The 19,203-nt window shown below is 57.1% G+C and overlaps 1 protein-coding gene across 1 annotated transcript in view; it reads right to left on the bottom strand.

The window, feature by feature from the left end:
- SNED1 (sushi, nidogen and EGF like domains 1) overlaps positions 1 to 18,876 on the bottom strand; it is an 87,055-nt gene extending 68,179 nt beyond the window's left edge. Inside the window, exon 1 of the mRNA XM_060106418.1 lies at positions 18,472 to 18,876. Within this exon, the coding sequence (XP_059962401.1) occupies positions 18,472 to 18,684 (213 nt within the window). The 5' untranslated portion in view covers positions 18,685 to 18,876. The remainder of the gene's footprint in view (positions 1 to 18,471) is intronic.
- Between the last annotated feature and the right edge of the window lie 327 nt (positions 18,877 to 19,203).

The following is a 19,203-nucleotide window of genomic DNA, read 5'->3' on the forward strand; positions in this document are numbered from 1 at the left end:
AAGAATTCAAGAAAAAAATTAATGAAATTGAAAATAGGTAATCAATAAAAAAAACAACAAAACAAAAGCTGGCTCTTTGAAAAGATCAATAAAATTAATAGCGAGGCTATCTATGACAAAAAGAGGACACAAATTACTGATATCAGAAATGTAAAAGGGAACATCAGTACAGATACCATGGTCATTAAAAGGATAATAAAGAGATAATATGAAAAAATCTATCACCATAAATTTGATAACCTAGATAAAATGGACTGATTCCTTGAAAAACACAGTATGCCAAAACTCACACAAGAAGAAATAGACAATCTGAATAGGCCTATATCTATTAAAGAAACTGAATCAATAATTAATAATCTTCCAAAACAGAAAGCACCAGGCCAGACAGGTTCACTGGTGAATTCTACCACACTTAAGAAGAAGTTATACCAATTCTCTACAATCTCTTTCAGAGGATAGAAGCAGAGGGAATACTTCCTAACTCATTCCATGAGGCCAGCATTACCCTAATACCAAAACCAGACAAAGACATTACCAGAAAAGAAAACTACAGACCAATAGTGCTCATGAACATAGATACAAAAATTCTCAACAAATTACTAGCAAATCAAATCCAACAACGTATAAAAAGAATTGTATACCACAACCAAGTGGGATTTATCTCAGATATGGAAGACTGGTTCAACATTCAACAACCAATTGATGTAATCCATCACATCAAGAGGCTAAAAAAGAAAAATCACATGATCATGTCAATAGATGCATAAAAAGCATTTGACAAAACCCAATGCCCACTCATGATAAAGACTTCCAGTAATCTAGGAACAGAGGGGGATAAGGAATATCTACAAAAAACCTACAGGTAGTTCTGAAGAACCCAGGGGCAGGACAGGAATAAAGACGCAGACCTACTAGAGAATGGACTTTAAGGACATGGGGAGGGGGAAGGGTAAGCTGGGACAAAGTGAGAGAGTGGCATGGGCATATATACACTACCAAACGTAAAATAGATAGCTAGTGGGAAGCAGCCGCATAGCACAGGGAGATCAGCTCGGTGCTTTGTGACCACCTAGAGGGGTGGGATAGGGAGGGTGGGAGGAAGGGAGATGCAAGAGGGAAGAGATATGGGGATATATGTATATGTATAACTGATTCACTTTGTTATAAAGCAGAAACTAACACACCATTGTAAAGCAATTATACTCCAAAAAAGATGTTAAAAAAGAACACAACACCTACAGGTAACATCATGCTTAATGGTGAGAAACTAGATGCTTTCCCACTAAGATAAGGTAAAAGGCAAGGATGTCCCTCTCACCACCATCTTCAGCATTGTACTAGAAGTTCTAGCTAATGCAGTAAGAAAAGGAGATAAAAACCTCTGCTCTGTGAAAGATAATATCAAGAGAATGAGAAGAAAGGCCACAGACTTGGGCAAAATGTTTGCAAATATGATAAAGACTGTTATTCAAAGTATACAAAGAACTTTTAACACTCAGCGATAAGAAAACAACCAACCTTGTCAAAAATTGGGCCAAAGGCCTTAACAGACACCTCACCAAAGAAGATATGCAGATGGCAAATAAGCATATGAAAAGATGCTCCACATCATAGGTTATCAGGGAAACGCAAATTTAAACAATAATGGGATAGCACTATACACCCATTAGCATGGCCCAATCTGGAACACTGCTAACGCCAAATACCGGTGAAGATGTGGAGCAACAGGAACTCTCACTCACTGCTGGTGGGGATGCATACGGTACAGCCACTGTGGAAGATAGTGTGGCAGTTTCTTGCAAAACTAAACATAGTCTTACCATAAGATCCAGCAGTTGTGCTCCTTAGTATTTAGCCAAAGGAGTTGAAAACTTATGTCCACACAAATTCCTGCACACAGGTACTTAGAGGAGCTTCATTCATAATTGCCAAAACGTGGAAGCAACTGAGATGTCCTTTAGTAGATGAGTGGATATGTAAACTGTGGTACATCCAGACAGTGGAGTATTACTCAGTGCTAAAAAGAAATGAGCTATCAAGCCATGAAAAAATATAGATGAAACTTACATGCATATTAAATGAAAAATGTCCATCTAAAAAGGCCATATACTATATGATTCCAACTATATAACATTCTAGAAAAGGTAAAACTATGGAGACAGTAAAAAGATCTGTAGTTTGCTAGGGCTTGGGGGAGGGATGAACAGGTGGAGCATGGAGATGATACTACCGTGATGGGTGCATGTCACTAAACGTTTGTGCAGACCCACCGAATGTACAACACCAAGAGTGAACCTCAATGTAAACTGTGGACTTTGGGGGATGATGATGTCATGTAGATGTAGGTTCATCAATTGTGACAAATGTACCTTCTGGTGGAGGATGATGACTAACAGGGAGGCTGTGCGTGAGTGGGGGTGGGAAGATACGGGAACTCTCTGTGCCTTCCTCTCAATTTTGCTGCGAACTTAAAACTGCTGTAAAAAATAGTCTTTAGAAAAAGACAACCCAATAAAAAAGAGTGCAAAGGACTTGAATAGGTACTTCTCCAAAGAAGATATACAAATGGCCAATAACCACATGAAAAGATGCTGAGCATCTCTGTCAGGGAGATGAAAATCAAAACCTCAGTGAGATACCAGTTCATACCCACTAGGATGACCATCGTGGAAGAAATAAATAACAAATGTTTGTGAGGGTGTGAAGAAACGGGAACCCTCACACACCGTTGGTGGAATGCAAAGTGTGTCGCCACTCCGGAAAACAGACTGCCAGCTCCTCACACGGTCAAACATAGAACAGCTACATGCACCAGCAATTCCATGCCTAGATATATATCCATATACACCCAGGAGAACTGAGAACATGTCCACACTAAAGGCTGTATTGTACACAGATGTCCATGACATTATTCATGATAGCCACAGGGAGGAAGCAATCCTCGTCTGCATCAACTGAGGAGTGGATCAATTATAAAAATAAATGGAATATTTTTGGCAAAAAGAAATGATATACTGACACAGGCCACAACACGAGTGAACTTTAAAAACATCATTTTAAGTGAAAGATGCCAGTCACAAAACACTGTATGGTTCCACTTATATGAAACATGCAGAATAGGTAAATCCATAGAAACAAAGTAGTTTAGGGATTGCCTAGGTCATGGGTGTGCTGGGAAGTTGGAGGATGGTCACTCAGGGGCGAAGGGTTTCTTTTGGGGTGAGGAAAATGTTCCAAGGGTGATTGTGGTGATGGATGTACAGTTCTGTAAATATATGAAAAGCCATTGAATTGTAAGAGGGTGAACTGCACAGTATGTGAATTATACCTCAGTGATGAAGACGGAAGAGAAAGAAAGAAGAGAAACAAAAAGGAAAAAAAAGGATGGAAGGCAGGAGGAAGGTGGCAGGTAGGCGCTCCTGACCTTGGGCCTCTGGGAGCAGGGAGGGCCCAGGAGTGCAGGGGTGCGGGAAAGAGGGGCTAAAGGCTAAAGAGGGAGCTGGCCTCTGCTCTGCCCGCGGCCCCTCCACTCTCCTGCGCTCCCGTAGGAAGACAAGATGCCCCAATTCGACTCCTGGGGTTTAGACGGGTTTGCAGTGGGGACGGGAAACTTCAGGGACCCTGTGGGTGGATCTGGGCCACGTGGCCTCTGTGTCTGAACGAGCGATCACTGCCCGCACGTCCGTCCGGGAAGTGGCTCGGCTCTCCTTCCAGGGGCCCTGCACGTGGAGAGGGCAGGGCAGCACAGACCGCGCCCGCAGGCCCTGCAGCAGAAAGGACTTGGCGTCCAGGAGCCAAGCGGAGCCGGAGCCCGGAGGCCTGTCCTTGCCCAGCAGCGCCCCCTGCCCGAGGCAGGGCCCACTGCACCCTGTTTACAAATTGGGCCGCTGCCCGCTCCCCGGGAGAGCTCGTAGGAGCTGAGTGTGATCTTCGGGGCCTGTGACTCTCTGCCCAATATCCCCACTGGGGCGCGCAGACTTGAACTTGACCACTAGCAAGGGAAGGGCCCAGCAGGGTGGGTGGCCAAAGGGAGAGGCCCCTGTGCCACGAGCCGTCTCGGTTTTACGTGAAACAACAGCAGCTGCCCTTGTGGGGGCTCAGCTTCCGCCCCGGCACCCGGAGCGCAGCCCTGGCCTACCGGGACCTCGGGTCCCAGCGGGGCCCTAAGAGCCTGCCTGGTTCGCCGATGGCCCAGCTAAGCTGGGCCCCATGGTGTCCACTGGGGGGCAGCAGCTGTCCGGCTCCAGCGCCCACTCCGGAAGCGGCGCCGGGTCAGTCTGCGCGTGGGCAGAACTGGAAGCACCGGCTCCCCCGCGCCCCCGGCCGCGGAAGGAGCTCTGAGGGACGCGCCAGGTTTGTACTGACCTGCGGGGGCTGCTAAGGGTCGGCTTGAGGGTCAGCAGACTGCCGGCTGAAGGGCCCGATCGTAAACACTTTTCACGCCGTGGACCATATGCGGTCTCCTCACATATGCCTCTTTGCCCCCTTTGTTTTTGTTTTCACAGCCCTTTAAAAACACAAACCACACTCGCAACTCCCAGGTCACGCAGACGAGCCTGGGCGGGGTTCCGTGGGCCGCGCTTTGCGGGAACCCAGGTGCGCCCACGCCTTTGCTCCGAGCTCTCACGCCCACGATGCGCAGAGGTTCACAAACCGGACCCTCCGCAGAAAAAGCCGGCGCTGCCACCCGACGGAGCCCAGCCCGGCCAACTAAGGATGCCCATCTTTGGGTACAGACTGCAGCTGATGGCTGCGTGGTCCGGGTCCCTCGGGCAGGTGCCCAGGGTGGGGCTGTTCTCTGATGGGACTGACGGCGATGCCCCTGTGTCCCTCCTCGTACCAGAGATGGCAATGCAGCCACCACCATGACCCAGCGAAAGAAAGGGCTCTGCGTTAGGGGCACAAAATCCACTGCCACACTCCAGGCCTGTGTCCACAGAAGCTGGCCTCATGAGCCACCTCCGACCCCTCCCAGGCCCTCCATGGGGGTCTCACTGCTGTTGACACTTTGCCGTCATGGTGCTGCCCTTCCAGCCTCATCAGCCCACTCTGGCCACAGCACTGCCACCGTCGACTCCCTGCACCATTTGTGTCTGGCAGCGATGGGCTGGGGTCTCAAAGGCCCCCACAGTGGTTATAGTCAGGTGTCCGATGGGCGTTCCGTGCTCCCCATCCTCTGAGGGCACCTGGTGTCACGAGCCCTGGACCAGCCTCCTCAAAATCACCCCGAAAGGCTTCTGCCCCTGCGGCCTCGCCTGCCCGGGTCCTCGCACCCTGGCCGGGCTGTTTGCTCACCAAACGTGGCCCCAGGAAGGGTTCAGCTCCCCCTGGCTGCCCTCTGGATGGTGGCCAGGACTAAGGGGGGTGTGGGTACAGGGTTACGCAGCCCTCCTTTGAAAACAGGAACCTGCCCGAACCGTTCCTGGCACCGTGATGCATCCCTCTCCCTGACAGCAGCCCTGCCCAGCCTGGTAGGTGCGCCCCCCCGGAGCAGCCCCCCTACAGGGGCTGCGGGATTCGAATTTCACTTTCTGTTGGATGACAGAGTTCCAGGTCCTGGAGACACGGTCACTTGGTTGAGGACACTGCGTGTTGTCATCTGCGGTGGTCCATGGGGGCCCCTGTGGGGGATGTAATGGTGTCTGTACCTGTTACACAAATGCCTGTTGCTTTTGCACCTGAGCCCTCCTGGTGAAAGGTCTGGGTGTGAGCAGAGGGTGGCTAGGGGAGGAGGTGATTAATGGGACCAGACGGGCACACTGGCTTTGTGGCTGAGGAGTGAGAGCATTCAGCCCGCACCTGGGCAGGGACCACCTCAGCCCCCGGAGGTGCCGGGGGTAGGTGACTGCTTTTTGCCCCTAGATCCAGTGCCTGGCAAAGCCCTCACGGCCCACCTGAGTCAGGCAGCAGTGCAGCTGCCCACCTGACCTGCTCTGGGTTTGCATCCCTGTCTGCGAGCTATGAAAATGGGAAAACCACAGGACACTCGGGTCACAAATTGCTCTACTGTGCCTGCGCCCAGGTGTGGGCCCAGCCCTCCCTGCAGGTAAATTCACGATGGCACAACCTTGTTTGTCTCATGACACGAATTCATACTCGGCCTCGGGTTCTGTTGTGTGTGATGACTGAGACCACAAATGGTCAGAGACACGGCCCTTAGGCCTTAACCAAACCGGTGGGACAGGCAATCCAAATCAAGTTGAACAGATCCTAAACTGAGAGGCCTGCGTCCCCTCAGGTCACACGTCTGCACGTGGGGAGAGGGATCACAGGATGTCTCTCCATGGCGGGGCAGGGGCTCAGCCCTCGCAGTCTGCCTGTGACTGGGGGATTCCCAGCGTACCAGATTTTCAGTGTAGAACTGGGAAGGTTTGGGCAAAAGCAGGGTGAGTTTGTCACCCTAATGGGAGTTGCTTTCTGGGCCAATTTACGGCTTCTGTAATCACTGGTGATGGCGTCTAAGATCAGCAGGCGGTCTGCAGGCGTTCGTGGGTCAGGATGGACGGTGGCCTGGCCTCGGACTACTCCTGGCCTCTCTGGGATCCTGCACAGCCGGCTGCACCTGGGACCTGGGGCAGAACCCCATCTTGCTGCCTGGAGTCCTGTGGGCAGCAAATCACCCAGATTTGGTCCTGGCCTCTGCTGGTCCGATTAATCAGAGTGGCTGATGGAATGGCAGACTCGTGTGAAAATTGGAGCTTGGCCCAGAACAGGTGGGGCGGGGAGATGGGCCGTGGGGGAGGCCTCTGTGCGCTTCGCTCGTCCACTCCCTGCTTGGGCCGGGTCTTGGGGTTGTGTTTGCAGAGATCGGCTTCGAGAGACAAAGCGTCCTCTCCCTTGCGGACAAAGGCAGGCTCGCCATAGGAGAGATGGCTTCCCCGAGCCCAGGGCTTCCTGGCTATGACACAAACCCACAGTCTGGGTTCCATCTGCCTGGGCCCCTCCGTGTGGCCTCATGACGCCATGAGGAGAGCCAGGGACACCAAGGCAAACCACATGGTGTGCTTCTCCCTGCACCATGAGTCCTAATGGCCTTTGTTCCCGACCCGGGAGCCTCGGGCCTCGGCCAGCTTCTGAGAAGCAGTGACAGGCTGACCGCTGGTGTGTAAGGAGGGTACCATCAAATCCCAGACCTCAGTGGTTTTATGTTGATCACCTTGAAGTCGTATATAAAATGGATTTTTTCCCCCAGAAAAACACAACTTACCAAATGTGAGAAGAAATAGAAAATCTATTTTTTTATAATCATAAGGAAATTCAATTAGTGATCACAATTTTCCCACCAAGAAAACTCTAGGGCCAGATGGTAGCACCAGTGAGTTCTACCAAACATCCAAGGAATAATCCAGAGATACACGAACTCTTCTAGACAGAAGAACACATTTTCTGAGGCTAGCATAACCCTGACACTAAAATTTAACATGGATGGGCAATAACAGCCCAATCTCACATATAAAACTGCTCAAATCTTAATGCATTGTTAGCAAACTGAATCCAGCAATATATAAACTGGATAAATAATTAATCATTACCAACTTGGATTTCTGTTAGGAATACAAGTGTGGCTTTACATTAGAAATCCAATTAATTTAAGTGACCAATTTAACAGATTAAAGGCGAGAATCATATAATCATCTTTATAGGTATAGAGGTGGCATTTACTAAGAGCCATCATCCACATGTGATAAAAGTTCCCTGAATATGAGAACAGGAACAGGAATACGAGGGGACGTTCTAATCTGAAAAAGGGCATCTTGAAAACAAACAGGAAGAAGCATCATGTTTAATCGTGAAACATGGAACACTTTCTTTTTGGGTCCTGCTAACACGCAATGTATCCAACCAGCACAGCAAGGCAAAAAATGAATCAAGATGCAAAATGGTTAGAAAGGGAGAAACACAACTATCGTCAGGTGCAAATGCTATGAACGTGAATGTAGAAAAATCCAAAAGAATCCAGATGATGCAGTAGAATTAAGAGGCTTGGCCTGGTTGTTACATATAAAATTAGAAAAGGTAAGAACTCAATTGTGATTCTACATTAACAGCAGTAAGTACTTAGAAAAGAAATGAAGAAAAGACACCATTTGCAACAGTATAGAAAATAGCAAGTCCTTAAGAATAAATCTAACAAAAGATGTTAGATTTACTAGAGAATGTCAGAGACAATCTAAATAAACACAGGAACGTGCTCTGTTCCTGGGCCACGTGAGTCAACCCAGGTAAAGGTATCAGTTCTCGCATCAGTCTTCATACTCCACTCAATCCCAGTAAAAATCCCGGCAGACGTGTGTCTATGTGTGTGTGTAACCTGGTAAGCCAACTGTAAATTTTATATGAAAAGGCAAAGCCAAGAAGGACCAAGACTTCCTGGAGAAGAAAAGACCTTGCTGGTCCAGGATGGATGCTGTAGCAGACACTGGGCTCTCGCAAGGAACAGTGATTGGACAGGCGGGCAGGAGGAGGGCCGGGAGGAGGGCCGGGAGATGGCCCAGGCGCACACTTGGCGGGGGGGCGGGCTGGGGGGCCTACCTCGTGCCCAGCTCCACATGCGCAGGCACGGAGGTGTGGCAACCAAGCTGCAGAGCAGAGATGCTGTTGTGGGGGGCCATGGAGAACGTATTAAAGACTTCGAGGTGATTTTTAAAATAAGGCACCGGATGTCCCTGCCCCGGTGGTCCAGTGATGAAGAATCCACCTTCCAACGCAGGGGACGCAGGTTCCACCCCCGGTCAGGGAACTAAGATCCCACATGCCGTGGGCAACTGAGCCCGCGCGCCACAACTAGGGAGCCCGCGCACGGCCACGGAAGATCCCACGTGCCGCAACTAAGACCCAACGCAGCCAAATAAATAAATAATATGTTAAAAAAAATAAGGCACAGAAAACCTCTGACCATAAAAATGAAGACAGGTACATTTACTGCGTTAAACTCAAGAGTACCTATTCACCCAAAGGCGCACCGAAGAGCGTGAAGTAAGGGACAGCGAAAAGGGAAAAGATGTTCTCAACACTTGTGACCTGGTGTATGTACACAACTCCCATAAAGTAACAAGAAAAAAGGGAACTGAGTAGAAAAGAGGAGAGACTTAACAGGGGGCTTACACATGAGGAAATCCAACGGTAAGCGAACAAGATGCGCTCAGCCTCACGAACAAACAGGAACAGCAGAACCTCGTTTTCACACCTATCCACAACCACCGGGTTGGCAAGCGTGTCCTGCAGCGGGAACACCCGTGGCCTCTGTACCTAACGAGCTGGCGGCGGGTGCGGCCCATGCCCGACAGCCCCACCCCTAGGGCCCACCCTCCATGCCAGCGCCCACGTGCACCGGGACGCACGTTCCAGCATTTTCCCAGATAGCACAGTACGAATGGTCTAAAAGTAGAAACAGCTCCAAATGTCCACCACAGTGAAACAAACAACTTGAAGACGCTCTACGTAATTGAACCACAGTGATCGTGGACAAAACATGGATGGAAGAACCGGAACAACTTGGAGGGAAGGCGGCGGGTGCAAGCAGCATTGGCAGGGCTGCACGGTGTGGGCTGATGCAGGTGGAGCGGCAGCCACAGGCCTTCACCTGGGGCCGCCGTGCCTCGGGGCTGGCATCACATCTGCTCTTTCGCTGCACACTTACTTTGGGTCCCCTTTTCTGCCCGCGTTTAGGAAAACAGAGTCAAGAGTGAGGAGTCTCAGTTGGATGGGGGGGGCGCTGCAGGCTGGAGTGAGGGTCCCTGGGGCCGTGGCCACCTGCCAGGTGGGACCGCCTGCCCCGCCCTACCTGCATCCTGCACCCCCTCTGTCTTCCTCGGCTGGCCTGGCTCCCGTGGCTCCCGCAGGCGCTCCGCCCAGTTTCCTTCCTGCCTTTGAAGTCCGGTGCTCAGGTGTGTGCAGAGGCCTCCGGCCTGCCCGCCAGCGCTTGGCCTCCACCAGATGGCTGCCGCCCTCCCCACGGGGCGGGGCGGGGCCGGGGCCACCTGGGCAGGGGCGTGCTTGGACTGCCTTCCTCCAGGGGAGAACGTCTGAACCTCCGGGGGGGCGGGCGGGGGCTGGCAGCGCAGGGAGCGGCACGGCACCCCTCCCCCCCCACCGGGGTCCCTCTCCTTCTTCAGGGCCAGAGAATGCTACTTCCACAGAATATCAATCTTACTATTATTATTTTTCTACTTGCAACAGCACTCTGTAGAACAGGCAACACGGCGAGAAAACAGGAGAAAGGACTTGACCCCGACCCCCTGCCTGGCACCAGCGTGCTCTTCAGCCACTGACGTATCAGAAACCTGACGTGGACCCGGCCATCGGCTGGGTCCGGGGCCTGCAATGTACTGCCCCGCTGCCGCTCAGGACCTGAGGCCAGCCAGGTGGGCCTGGGCTGGTCCCCTGGGGAGGCCCCAAGGCCACAGCAGCAGGAAGGGGGCCCGCGGGGCGTGGAGGAAGCCTGCCCTTGACCTGGGGGTGCGTGTGGCCCGCAGAGGGAAAGGCACCCAGGCCTTTCTCAGAAGAGGGGCCTGCCCTCCGTCTGCTGGGCCAGGAGAAAGCGCAGAGAGATGGCCTGGTGGCATTTCCGACTTGGATAAAACTGGGAGAGAGCGGAAGTGTCCTGGAGAGTCTCTCGGAGGCCACTTGCAGCCGAAAGCGTGTGACGTGTGTCTGGCTGGTCCCTGAACTGGGCAGCTTGGGGCTGGCTGGTGCCACCCTCGCTGGGCGAGGGACTGCTCTGGGCCAGGCGGGCAAGCCTGGAGGGGAGCTGGGGACCCCACGGTCACAGCACCCCAGCTCTGCAAACATCAGATCCGAAAGGGCGGGGCCTTGGTTCCTGCTTTGACGTTTCTGCCAGAAATAAAACAATAAAGCTCTGAGGCCTTTTATAAGCTTGTTTTGAAAAATGTAGGCATGTTTTTTATTTCCTGGCAGCTTTCTGGGGAACCAGTATTCCTTCCACAAGCACAGCTCGGGGCTGGGGTCCTGCTCGCAGGGCGGCCGTTGGCAGCACCCTGGGCCCCCGGGCAAGGTGGGGCCCTGGACACCCAGACCTGGCGAGAAGGGGAGGCTGGCCCTCGTCTGAGCACCTGGGGTGCCAGGTGGCCTCGCCTGGCTGCAGGAGGGCGACAGAGGACCGGGGGAAGGGGCACTGCTGGGCAGCCAGGGCGTGGCCTGCGGGCGGGGCAGTGGGCTGGCTTCAGCGCCCAGCGGGGGAGGAGGGATCCCCGCAGAGCTGGGGGGATGGCCCTTCCCCCTCCCAGGCCGGGCCCTCGGGGCGCAGGCCCTGGGGCCGCACTCTCTGCTACCTCCCTCCCCTGCCCCCTGCCGTCAGCTGTCCAGGGCCTCCCCGTGGCCACCCTCTCGTCTTCTGCTGGGCCTTGTGGTCCTGCCTATGGCCCAGAGCCGAGGCTCTTGAGCCCCACCCCACTCCAATAGGGGCTGCCTCTCCAGTGGGAGAGGGGTCCAGGCACCTGCCCCTCCCGTGTCCTGTCCCTCCAGCTGTCCTCACGGCCCTTCCCTTCCTTCCCTGTGTAGATGGCAGCTCCTGCCTCACCTCTGGCACACCTGGGCCAGGTACCCCCCTAGGACCAGATCCCAAGTCCCCAGAGGCCCCTGGACATGCCCTGCGCTTGGGCACCCACACCCCCCTCCCCCGGGCCCAGCACAGCCTGACCTTGCTGCCCTGAGCTCTGGGGCCACGTCGGGTCCCGTCACCCTGCAGCTACCGCCCCTGGCTGCCACCTCCAAGTGCAGGCACGGTGTGCCTCTGCTCCCACACCTAGGCCTCTCACCCTGCCAGTCTCACTCTGGGGCCGGTGGCCACTCCCCCGGGATGCCAGCCCTACCCCAGGCCCCATCCGCAGCAAGCCTCCAGAGCTGCCTGTGCCCGACAGCCCCTCTGCCCAGAGCAGGTGGCGGGAAATATTCGCTGCAGGATGTGTGTGAGGGCCCGAGGGGGCTGTGTCTGGCCCTTGACCAGCCCCCTGGACCCGCCTGGAGGACAGCGTGGTCCTGGGACCTGTACCCAGACATGGTGCCCACTCCTCCCACCCTGGACTCAGCCCCCAGCACTCAGACTCCTGCCCGAGCCAAGTCCTCGGGCTGGGGAGCAGGGTAATGCTTCGCACACAGCAGGCGTTTAATGAAGGACTTGCCCCAGTGTGTAAACAGCCAGTTTATGGCTGTTGAGGCACTGAGGCTGGACCCCCTGTGGGGAGGTACGGGGTGGGGGGGAGGGAACGAGCTGGGCAGCCCCCTCCAGCCGCCTGGTTTCAGAGCCATGGGAGCAGTGTCCACTGGGGCCCAGGCTCCTCCAGCTTGTTTTGTCCCTAGGCCTGCCCACTGTCCCCACCCCATCGACTGGACCACAGGTACCCTGTGTGGCCTGGAAGCTGCTGGCGGGCTGGAAGCTGTGCCCTCCAGGCTGACTCAGGTCAGCTGAGAAGGCCCCCTTCCCCCAGCAGAGGAGGTTGTAAATAAGGATGCCCTCTGGGCAGCAGGGGGCAGTAGGGAGACAGCCCTGAAAAGCACATTCCTCAGGACCCAGCCAGCCCCCTTGGAGGAACTTATTGTGAGGACCTGAAAGAACAAAAGACCTGCCTGGACAAAGATGTGTGTAGGATGGATGTGCACCAGAGCATCCCGGGAGACACTGAAGCCACCCACACAGTCCACAAGTTGTGACTGCTTAAAAGAATTATGGTATAGCCATAGGATGGAATATTATACTGTCACCAAAAAGCACATTTTTCACAGCAAATTTAAGGCACTGGAAAATACTCACGGTATAACATTGAACGAAATATGCAAAATGGAAATTTGTATGAAATGGCGGCCCCAAATGCACTTGAAAACACATCAGGAAGGATGTCGCCAAAATGTTTAGAGTGCTTGTTTTGGGAAGACGGAATTATGGGCGTATTATCCTAACAATGAGAGGATGAACAGCTGACGTTTATGGAGCTGCTTCTACAAGCCAGCTCTCTTCCAGAGGCTGGGAGAGCACCGTGAACAAAAGAGACAACATTTTAAGACTAAAAATAAAACACTGCTGCGGGTGCATGTCCACTCCTTGACTCAGAGCTAGGGCTCCATCAAGGTTTTGGGATGAATGTGTGACTAAATGGATTAGCAAATAAGTCAATGGTGAGTGAATGATGGGTTGTCCTGGAGGCACGCTGTGGTGAGCTGGTCATTTCTAGCTTCACACAGCCTCTGAGAGCTGAGGAGGGGGACACCTGAGTCCTTCCCAGCCGGCCAGGCTGGCTTCCCAGTGAGGGTGGCCAGGTGTGTGCCCCGGGCTCCGGGTGTTCCCGCCAGAAGGCATTCCCTAGAGGTTACGTTGTTTTGACAGAATGTCAAACTTACAGAAAAATTGCAAGGCACTCCTCATACTTTTGATCCACATTCACCAAATTCTAGGATTCTGCCCCATTTGCTTCATCATGCTCTCTCCCCTTCTACATAGATGTTTCCTGAACCACTTGAGAGTACCTTGCAGAAGTGATGACCCTTTACCCACTGAGCCCTCTGGTGTGTATTCCCCTGAGCAAGGACATTCTCTACTGAGAACACACACGGTTACCCAGAGCAGGACGCTCAGCACCGAGGCAGCGCGATCGGTACCACTTTCTCCCTCGTTTATACATTTAATCATGTATTTATACTCGTATCGGCGTGAACTCACTGGCTCCCCTTTCCTTAAGGGATTGAAATCTGTTACTACCAGTAATTTAATGCTTCACTTGTCCAGCCATGGCCAGCGAGAGCCCCTTTCGGATGGCCTCTGTGTCCTTTTGCCACGTCCCGATCATTCTTTGATCACTCTATTACTTTCTGGCACAAGCTTTTCCAAGCTCATTTTCTTCTTTTCCTGCCGTGGCCATATAATCTCCAAAGAGCCCCAGTTCCTTTTAGTGGTGACTGCTGTTTGGGAACCAGGATCTGAGCCCAAGGACTGCTCACGGCCGTTGAGGTGTCGCTGCTTGCATTTCCCTCAGTGGGCAGACGCACCTACACACCTACGTCCACATCCGTCATCACGATGTCCAAATACAGTCAAACACACGTGGGTGCCAGGACCGTGTACTGATGTGCCTTGAGGGGCACACGCCCCGTGCAGGGTAAACAACCGAGGTGGGGTCAGAAGCGACACGCGGGGAGTGCAGGGACCAGGCTGGGGGAGTGGGGCCTGTTCAGGGGAGGAGACCTGCCTGTCCTGGGAGGGGCTCCGAGCTGGCAGCAAGCACAGTGGCTGAGGGTGACCTGTTCTGTATCTGGAGCAGAGGGAGCTGGTGGGGCTGGCGGGGGATGGAGGGGCACAGGTACATGGGGCCCAGCCCCAGGGCCAGGGGGGCTGGCAGGGGACGGGGGGGCACAGGTACACGGGGCCCAGCCCCAGGGCCAGGGGGGCTGGCAGGGGACGGGGGGGCACAGGTACACGGGGCCCAGCCCCAGGGCCAGGGGGGCTGGCGGGGGACGGGGGGGCATGGGTACACGGGGCCCAGCCCCAAGGCCAGGGGGACTGGTGGGGGACGGGGGGGCACAGGTACATGGGGCCCAGCCCCAAGGCCAGGGGGGCTGGGTAAGGGCAGGAGAGAAAGGCAAGGTTTCACTCGCACTGGGCAAGGCTCCCTCGGCCGCCCCACAGACAGGCTGGAGGGGCAGGGCCAGGAGCCGGAGGCCCACGAGGAGGTGCCGCACGTGCCCAGGCCAGTGGGGTGGCCGCTCTGGGAAGTGGGAGCATTTCCAAGGCAGGGCTGCAGGCCCAGCTGCCTGCTCTGACCATGTGGGAATGAGGGGGGGTCTCAGGGGAGCTCCCAGCGTGGCCGAGGAAGCAGGACTTCTGTCTGGGCCGCACTACAGCCGGGGTGGAATAGCAAGGAGGCAGTGGGATGCACGAGTCCCGAGGCCCCTGGGCCTGCATCTGAGGCCCACTTTCCTCTCTAGGCAGGGGAGGACTGCACTGCCCGCCCTCGGTCGGGCCGCCGGGAGGTCCAGGCCGAGGGGCCAGCCTGGATCTCGCCCCGGCGCTCTCCCCCGGTGTGGGGCTGCCAGGCCACCCAGGGCCCTCCCTCGAGCCCTGCCCACCTCCACCTCCACTTCCCGATCCCCTCGCTTCTGCCCTGCTCCTCCCCAGGCACCAGCAGGAAGGGAGCATGGGGAGGGGCCTGCCCTGGACCCCGTCTGCCCCTTGGGGGCTGCAGCCTCTCCTCCCAGCCAGGGGGCTCATGCATTCCTGCGGGGGCTTCCTCGGGTCAGAAAAGCTGAGCTCCACCGCCAGGCCTGCCTCCGTCTCACTGGTTTTGTCCGGTGGGTCAGGGTGGGTTTTCCAGATGGCTCGGAGCTGGTGGCCAGCCAGCTGACTGTCTTGGTTGGAAATGTGCCACGGGCTGCACAAGTGGGGAAGCCGGGGCTCTCGGAGGAAGCGACCAGCCACCGGTCCCAGGCCGCCTGCAGACCTCCCCTGGGCGGGCAGTCTGGGAGAGGCTGGGCGGGGACTGTGCCCCTGGTGGGGATGCCAGCGGATGAGCCGACACCAGGTGTGGAGCCAGCCTTGCCTGGGACACTAGAGAGAGGGGCTGCTGGCCAGGGCTCAGGTCAAATCAACTGTCAACACGTCTTCCCCCGGGCTCGGAGGTGCCACTGCCCACCCCGGGCCCACACCCTTCCCGTTTCCCACTCAGGGCTCTCCGTGACTGGCCCCAAGGTGCTCCAAAAGACCGGGACAAGGAAGAGACCCCAAGATTCAGAGGTCAAGGGTGTCAGCACTGTGCGTGAGGGGCCAGCAGGGGCTGGAAGAGGCTCTGCGGGGGACGGATGGAAGGCACACCAAGGCGGGTAACACCCTGTGCATCACCCCCGGCAGCTCAGCCTTGGAGACGCAGCCGGCAGACCCCGCACCCACGTCTCGGCCACTGCACCCTCGTAACAGACGTGTGGGCCCTCTCAGGGTGCCCGGCACCTTCGCAGACACCGCCCACCCGGCACGCCTCCCCCGAGGACGGAGCAGAGACGCTCCCTGAGGTGGCCAGTTGGGGGTCCAGGTGCCAAATAAACCAGGATCTGCCTCTGCAGCCCCCAGGCCCCACCCTTGGCAGGGGCTGCACCTGGGGGCTTCTGGGGGGAAACGGGGGCTCCTCACCACCGCTGGCCAGGCTCACGGCCTCTCAGTCCCCACAGCCGCCCCAAGCGGACGCTGCACCTCAGCCGGGCCTGCAGGCCACAGCACAGCTGCCGTCTCTACCTGTGACTTGTCCAGCTTTTTTCCCCTGCAAGAAAGTTCCCTCTCAGCTGCCGCGCTCCATGGCCACCAGCAGGGCCGGCCTGGTTTGTGTTCAGAAGGGACTCTCAACAATTTTCAGAGCCTTACAAGCTACCACATATGGCTGCTACGGCGTGAGAAAGAAGCAAAACGATGGGGCTTCCTAGAAAGGGGGCCACCCCACACGCGGCAGGACTGGGTCCTTGCCAGGGTCGATTCTGATCAGAAAGCACTGATCTTCACGCAGGGTCACGGCGAGGCCTTCATTCTCTCACCCGTGTGTCCATTCACTCCACAAGCCTGCTCTTTGCCAGGCATCAGGCCGGGGACTAGGGTGCAGAGGCCGGGGCGGGGTGTCCAGCCCTGGAGGGTCCTCACTCGGCCGGATGCAGGCACCTGGGCTCGGGGGCTGGCTGACGCCGCGCCCGGCTGGACGAGGGTCAGAGACAGGGGCATGCAGGGAAGCATCCTCTCAGCTGGGCAGGCTGGGAGGCACCGGTCTGACCCCCTTGCTTCGGAATAAATGCCTTCTCTTCTCTAACTGGCCTCATGTCTGACCCTCCGCCCCGCTCCCTCCTCGACCACAGAGCCCTGGCCATTATTTCAGGCAAGGTGTCCTGGGCCCTCAGGATTTCCACAATCTTTCCTACTGAGCAAAGAGAGGTGAAGTGGGCTCACTAAGTCCCCATGGGCAGGTGTTTGTCAGACAATAGCTTTTTTCAGGAAAGAGCTCTTATGGAGACGCAGGTTTTGCGAGGAACCACGTGCTGGTTTCGGATGCAACCGTTTGTTTTGCTAGCACATCTCTCCACTTTAGAACCACGTCTCCCAGTTGCTTTGGCAGGGGTAGATGTTTTTGGTGAGGCTGTTAAGAGGGTCAGCCGTTTTAATAATATTTTCACCTGTGACTTGGAGTGAGGAGGTTGAGCCTGGCCCGAACGCTCAAGGAGCATCTGGACAGAGCGCTCTGTTAAGACGGTGCCAACAGGAATTTTCCCCCTTCTAGGATGTACGGGCCTCCCTGGCTCTCGAAGACCCTGAGCACATTTCTGCCCCCAGCCCCATACTTCCGGAAGTCAGTCCTGCCCCTCTGTCCAAGTCCTGGCCCAGAGAAACTTGCACTGGGTGGCACCTCCAGAGAGAATGGCCGCCCCTCCCACCTCCGGCGGTGGAACGGCTGTGGTGGGATGGTAGCTAGTGATGCTGGCGGCCGCGCTGGGGTCGAGTGGAGAGAGGCAGTGTTGATGGGGGAGGTGACAGGGCTGATGGGGGGGCTGGCAGTGCAGGCAGTGGTGCTGATGGGCGGTGGAGGGGGGACGTGGAAGTGGTGCTGGAAGTGACAGAGGGTGGGGCGATGGTGCTGGAGGTACAGGGTGCCAGCACTTTTCTAGCTGGGATTCAGGGGACAGCGCACGGTGCCCCCCAGTAAATGCTCGATGCAGCAGTGAGGCGCGACATTGCATTCCCTCAGTGGCCCCGGGTCCCCCCGGGAGCGGTTCTGCTGTCCTTCAGCCTGAACTGTCCCCACTCTCCTGAGCTCCCTCTGGGAGTCCTGTTTGAAGGTCTGGGCCTGAGTGGCCAGCCCCCAGGCTCAGGAGGAGAGGGAGAGGGAAAGGGCGGCTCAGAGAGGACTAGCTTGCTGAGTCTCCCACAGCACCCCTGAAAGTCTGGGCGCGTCCCAGCCTCCAGCAAGTGGGCCTCAGGTGTCAACTGGGGGCGGGGCCCGTGTGGCCCTGAGAGGGGCTGAGACCTTGGCAGGCCAAGTGAGGAACTGAAGGCGCCAGGAGCCCCACTCGGGAAACTGAGGACCCAGGAAGCAGCCGCCTGCTGTCACACTGCTGTCTGTGAAGGAACCGGGACGGGGCGGGACGGGGCAGGCCTCCCCTCACCCCGCTGCGCTGGGCCCAGCAGGGGCAGACGGCTCAGTGCCCGCAGCCCAAGCCCCAGGCGGTCCGGCAGGGGCAGGGGCAGGGGCCAGGGCCGGGCGCGCCCCGCTCCACTCGCCAAGGTGGCCGGGCCGCAGCTCGGGCCCCCAACCCCGCCCGCCGCTCCCGCGGGCCGCTGTCCGGCCTTGGCCGCCGGAGGGAGGAAGCGCTGTCCTCATTCCACCTCTGGCCGCCACGGTGCCAAGTTGCTGGCGGCGGCGGCGGGACTCGGGGCGGCGGGCAGCGGCCGGGGCGCAGCACCCTCCCTGGCGCCCCCCACGGGCTCGGGTTACTCACGTAGAGGCCGGAGTGCTCGGCGCCGAAGAACGGAAAGAGCACGGAGAGCGGCCGCAGCCCGGAGCCGCCGTCGTCCTGCTTGGGGGTGACGGCGTCGCCGCGCTCCGCGCCGAACGGGTAGAAGTCGGCGAGGGCCACCGCGCCGCGCACGCCGCGCGCCCCGAGCCCCAGGGCCGCGGCCAAGAGCAGCGTCCAGGTGGCGCCGCGCGGCATCGCCGGGGGTCGGCGGGCGGGGACGGAGCGGGGGACACAGCGGGACGGAACGGGGACAGAGAAGGACGGAGCAGGGGACACAGCGAAGACACAGCGGGGACGGACAGGCGACGAGGAGGGGCCGCAGGGGGACGGAGCGGGGCTTGCGGTCACCGCGGGGCAGGACCGAGGCCGCGGTCGGGAGTGGCCCGCAGGGCCGGCCGGCCGGGCGTGCGGGGAGCGCGGCCGCGCCGTGGGTGGACTTCGGAGTTCCGCTCCCGCTCGGCCGGGCCGCGCTCCGGTCGCCTCTCGCGGAGGAAGGCGCCGGGCGGGACCGCGTTCGGAGCCGGACCCGCCCCTGCGGCCGCGATTTAAATATCCAACCGGGCGGTCACTCGGGCCTGGGCGGGGCCGGGCCGGGCCATGCAAATTAGGCGGCTCTTAAAGCGCCAAGCGGGGCGGGAGGCTCAGCCCACGGCCCGCGCCCCCCGGAGGTGGCCTGGCCGGCGAGGAGAGGGCTTTGCGGGCGTGCCCTGCGGC

This window comes from Mesoplodon densirostris, chromosome 8 (assembly GCF_025265405.1).
Source record: "Mesoplodon densirostris isolate mMesDen1 chromosome 8, mMesDen1 primary haplotype, whole genome shotgun sequence".
Lineage (NCBI taxonomy): Eukaryota > Metazoa > Chordata > Mammalia > Artiodactyla > Ziphiidae > Mesoplodon > Mesoplodon densirostris.